Source organism: Nyctereutes procyonoides, unplaced genomic scaffold (genome assembly GCF_905146905.1).
Source record: "Nyctereutes procyonoides isolate TBG_1078 unplaced genomic scaffold, NYPRO_anot_genome, whole genome shotgun sequence".
Taxonomy (NCBI): domain Eukaryota; kingdom Metazoa; phylum Chordata; class Mammalia; order Carnivora; family Canidae; genus Nyctereutes; species Nyctereutes procyonoides.
Genome location: NW_026575030.1, coordinates 31,123,263 through 31,128,222, shown reverse-complemented (window position 1 = coordinate 31,128,222; position 4,960 = coordinate 31,123,263). Strand labels below are relative to the sequence as shown.

Sequence of the window (4,960 nt, the reverse complement as noted above, 5' to 3'; positions counted from 1 at the left end):
AAGGCACGTACCCACGTATCCTAGGCTCAAGGAGTTGCTCTGCAGCATGAATGAGTGAGCTGAGTGAGCCATGAGCAGCAGCTTAAGGCTTTCCTACACTTACAGCATTCAGAGTGCTTCTCCCCAGCACCACTCCTCAAGTGTCAAGGGAAAGAAAAGGTGTTACGAAGCCTTTCCCACACTATTTGCACTCAATGTTTTGCTTCTCTAGTGTGGATCGTCATACGTCGGCTGAAAGAGTAGCAGGCAAAGGCCTTTCCACGTTCACGTAGAGCTTCTCTCCAGCGTGACTCCTGGTGTGTTGAGTGAGGGAGAAGCTGTAGTACAAATCTTCCCCACATTCTTTACCCTCATAGGGCTTTTGGGCAGTGAGGGTCATACTGTATCAGATAAAAACAGAGTGGAAGGGGAAGGTCTTTCCACATTCGCTGCCCTGGTAGGGTTTCTCTCTGGTGTGAATCCTCAAGTGTCAAGCAAAGTCTACCTTTTCACAAAAGGCTTTCCCACACCGTGGCATTCATCAGACTTCACTCCAGTGTGAATCTGCTGATGCTGAACAAGGAGAGGCAGGTCTTGTTGAACACTTTCCCACCTTCTTTGCATTTGTAGAGGGTCTTCGCTGCCTGAACCCGAGTGTCTATACTTGGTTCCTATGAGGCAGAGTCATGAATAGCATCTCCTGCAGTGTCTTACTTCTGTTAAAACCCTCGAGTACAGACTCTCATCTGTCCCCAACCTGTTGTGTTGAAGGCTCATCTTCTCCAGGAGGGTCTCCTTGTGGGAGACTATAAATGGTCTCAAGTGCCCTTCCTGCATTTCCAACAACCTTTCCTGATCTCTGGCTTGCCCCAACCTGGATGACCTTCTGGCTTCCTGAGTAAGTCTTTCCCGAAGCAAGGCCTCCTTAGACAAAGCAGGCTGGTCTTGAGTTTAACGGGTCACCTGGGCAAGTGCTTGCTTCAGCAAAGACCTCTATCTGTCTCTTACTGGTGCTGCAAGCTATTAGATCCACTCTGGTTTGAGAACTGCATGCTCCAGTGAGACCATGGGTCTGCAGGTCTCTCGTGGTATTTCCCAGAATAGAGTCCTCTGGGCCTGGTCCACCTGCCCTCAGTCCTTCCAAGGGAAGGTCACAGGCAGGTCCAAACACTGCCGCCTGGAACACCACCACAATCTAACAAGACAAAAGGTGTATGGTATGTAGCACTGCTTCCACCAGCACAGAGCATGCCTGTGACCGCAGATACCAGAGAGCACTGTGCCCAGCCAAGCATTGGGACTATAACTCCTGGGGGGCTTCAGTTTCACTTTTTTTTTTATTTCTGTGAATTGAAACTTCAGTTACCCTGGAAGGAAGTTCATATAGCAGTAGGAAGTGCACTCAAGTTGTGTCAGGGAGAAACTACAAACACGCACTCAGATATATATGTGAACATGCATGCAAGGAATTTGGTCATGCAGGGTCTGGGGCAAATTTTATTTGCTGCTTTATTCTCTGCACTGGCCCACAGAAAACTGTATGGGCTGGGTATTAAAGTCACTCCAGTCCAAATACTGGGTGTTGGAGGAGGCATGGAAATTTAAGATCTCTTTCATGTTGTATGTGGTTCTGTTATTATTTGTAAAACTACTTTGAAAAAGTTTGGCCTTGCTTCCTACCAGTCTTTCCAAAGAGAAGCTTTTCTACATATGCCTCAGGAGACATGTATAAGAATGTTTACAATAGCAAACACCTGGAGAGAGTCCAGGAAAGAAGGTGGATAAATGGCTTCTCCACAGAATGGAACATTACTCAGCAGTTCAAGAGTGTTCTAGCCTAGGCTGTAGCAGGGAATTGGAAGCATCGCAATCGGCACTGCAGAATCCTGGGAAGTGCCAAGTCCCTCTGGAATTGGTGAAGAGCGGAGGCCATCGTGGGGAAGATGGGGAGAGCGGTTTGAGCAGGACCCCGATTCGCTGTCCCCGATTCCTCCCCTGCCCGAGCTGGAACTTGTTATGACCGTGAAGAGATGATCTTGGAACTAGAGAAGGAGAGGCTAATTTGAAGTTTCTGATAAAAGGATTGATGGTTTGGGTCCCAAACTTTGGGTTTTGGGACCTCTGCCCATTGTTGCTCTTCTTGCAGCTATTTGGACTGGTCTTCTCTGAGAGTATGACCATCTCAAGACAAGAGAGCCAAAGATAACTGCCCATTACAGGACCTCCAGTGAAATGGCTAGACAGGCTGACGTTCAGCCAATACTTAAACTTTGTTTCATTTTTCTGTCTTCTGTGCTGGCCAAAGACCTCCATCCATGATGCTGAAGAGAAGGGGCGATAGCAGATGCTCTTTGCATTTTCCTGATGTCAAAGAAAAATCTATTTTTGCATAATTGAGATTGTTTTTATTTACTTATTTTTAAAGATTCTATTTATTCATGAGAGACCTGCACAGAGTGAGACAGAGGCATAGGCAGAGGGAGAAGCAGGCTCCCTGCAGGGACTCCATTCCAGGACCCCAGGATCACAACCCAAGCCAAAGGCAGACACTCCACCCCTGAACCACCCAGGTGCCCCAAGATTGTGTTTAGTATTGATTTTTGTTGGTATCACCGGCTTGATCACTTTCATAGCATATGTAAATATTAAGGTCAGAGAAGTGAAGGACTCAACAAACACATCACCTGGGAAAAGCCAATAGCGTTTTCTCAATCATGGGATTCATTGAAACTCAGTGCAGTGAGAATACAAGGCAGAGAGGTCAGCTGCATTTTCTAGAATGGGAAGCAATAGTGGATGGCCATGCATAAGGCCGCTATGCATGAGCTGGTCTGAATAGGTGCTGGACTGTCTTGCCCAGGACAGTTGACTCCATCGGTCTCAGGATGCTACACACTTGAGACAAAGTTCTCTCCGGCACTGGTTCTCCGAGTGTGGCCCTTGCTCTCAATTGTATCCACTTTTAAGAGTTCAAGAAAGCTGACCACTTGATACCGACATCATAACCATGATAGTGTGGGCAATTGAGTTAGCTTTGCTTCTTGAAAAAGTACTTTTTTCCTTAGTGAGTCTATCTTTCTGTATATGGTTTTAAGGATACAGAGCACTGTCTGAAATGATTGATACGTGTAGTCATTTGAGCTCTTCAGTAGCAATGCTTTTAAATAGCCTGAGTATCTTAGCTGGGAGTTTGTATCAATTAGGTCAGAAACTATGCTCTACTCAGAGTCTCCTACCAGCAGTTCTCAAGGGCTTCTCAGGAGGCTCCTGTGTCAGCTGGGGCTACTCCAGTCCACAACCATGGTGAGTGCAGCTGTCACCTGCAAGTTTTGGTCCTTGGACACATTCATGGGGAGAGTGTCCGCCACTCTTCCTCTGCCTCCCTTTAGCACTGTAGTCCTCACATGAATATAGACTTTTTCTCTGATATTAGACCAGTCTGTGAGTTTATTAAGACTTTGCTGAAGGCTGGGGATTGCAAGGGGCTTTCACACAAAGAATAATTTACAATTGACTACTAGCTATGGTTGTTCTTAAAGCCCTCAGTTCCTAATCTGTCCTCCTGGGGCCTCTATAGGACTGCATTTATGTTCAGAGCATACTCTTCCCCCTAAAGGAAGAATCTAGGTTTTCTCCAACACCCAGAAACACCTCAAACATGCCTTAATTCCCCAGAGTCTAGGCCCAAGTCAAGGTGCTGGGAGAGGAAGGAGTTTCCTTCTCAGCTCCATTTTAGGACTGTCTTCCGCATTTTCTGTTCCTGTCTTTTACTATTAAGGAGGACTGCTGGGTGTAGTGTCTGCTTCCTTTAGTGGAGACTCTGACCCCACCCACACAATATTACCTTATGTCTCCATTAGTACATCCCTTCAGGACAAAATAGAGCAATATTTATGTAAAATATATGTACTTACTCTTAGGGGTTGATAGCATCTTCTGCAAAAGATGTTGAAGTTCTAACCCCTGTACATGTGAATGTGGTTCATTTGGAAATAGGATTTTTGCAAATGATCAAGTTAAGATTGAGGTCATTAGGGTAGGTCCTAGACTAATATGTCCTTATAAAAAAACTTTTGGAGAAAAGAGCTCTTTTCATTCATTAAAAAGAATGATTATGATGGGAAAGAATAGTGTTTTCAACAAACGGTACTGAGACAACTAGATCCACATGCAAAAGAAAGAACTTGGATTCTTACCTCATGTAATACACAAAAATTTACTCAAAATGGGTAATAGACCAAAATGTAAGAGCTAAAACTATAAAACTCTTAGAAGAAAACATAGTTGTAAATTTCTGTGGTCTTAGTTTAGGTATTCGCTTCTTAGACATGACACCACAAGAATGAGCAACAAAAGAGAAAATAGGTAAGTTGGGCTTCATTCAAATTAGAAACTTCTGTGCTTCAAAGGATGCCACTGATAAAGTGAAAAAAGGACCCACAGAATAGAAACAAATATTTACAAATTATATGTGCACAATTGTATAACTCTTATAACTTAATAATTAAAAGACAAAAAGCCCAATCAAAATGGGCAAAGAATTTGAAAAGCTATTTCTTCATAAAGGATATACAAAAAACCGATAGCACATGAAAAGCTGCTCAATGTCATTAGCCACTAGGACAGTGAAAATCAAAACCGCAATGAGGGGGATCCCTGGGTGGCACAGCGGTTTGGCGCCTGCCTTTGGCCCAGGGCGCGATCCTGGAGACCCCGGATCGAGTCCCACATCGGGCTCCCGGTGCATGGAGCCTGCTTCTCCCTCTGCCTGTGTCTCTGCCTCTCTCTCTCTCTCTCTCTCTGTGACTATCATAAATAAATAAATTAAAAAAAATTAAAAAAAAAACCACAATGAGATACTATTTCACACTTAGTGGGATGACTCAGTTGAAAAGACAATAACAACTGTTGGTGGGGACGTGGAGAAATTGCAAGCCTCGTGCACTGCTGGTGAGAATGTAAAATGGTTTAGCCATTTTGG

The 4,960-nt window shown here is 44.5% G+C and overlaps 1 protein-coding gene across 1 annotated transcript; it reads right to left on the bottom strand.

Moving 5' to 3' along the window:
* Positions 1–220: 220 nt before the first annotated feature.
* Positions 221–756, bottom strand: ZNF80 (zinc finger protein 80). Its single transcript, XM_055316025.1, is given in 4 exon segments — positions 221–513; positions 516–567; positions 570–698; positions 700–756. Coding segments are annotated over 4 exon segments (531 nt in total).
* Positions 757–4,960: the final 4,204 nt, after the last annotated feature.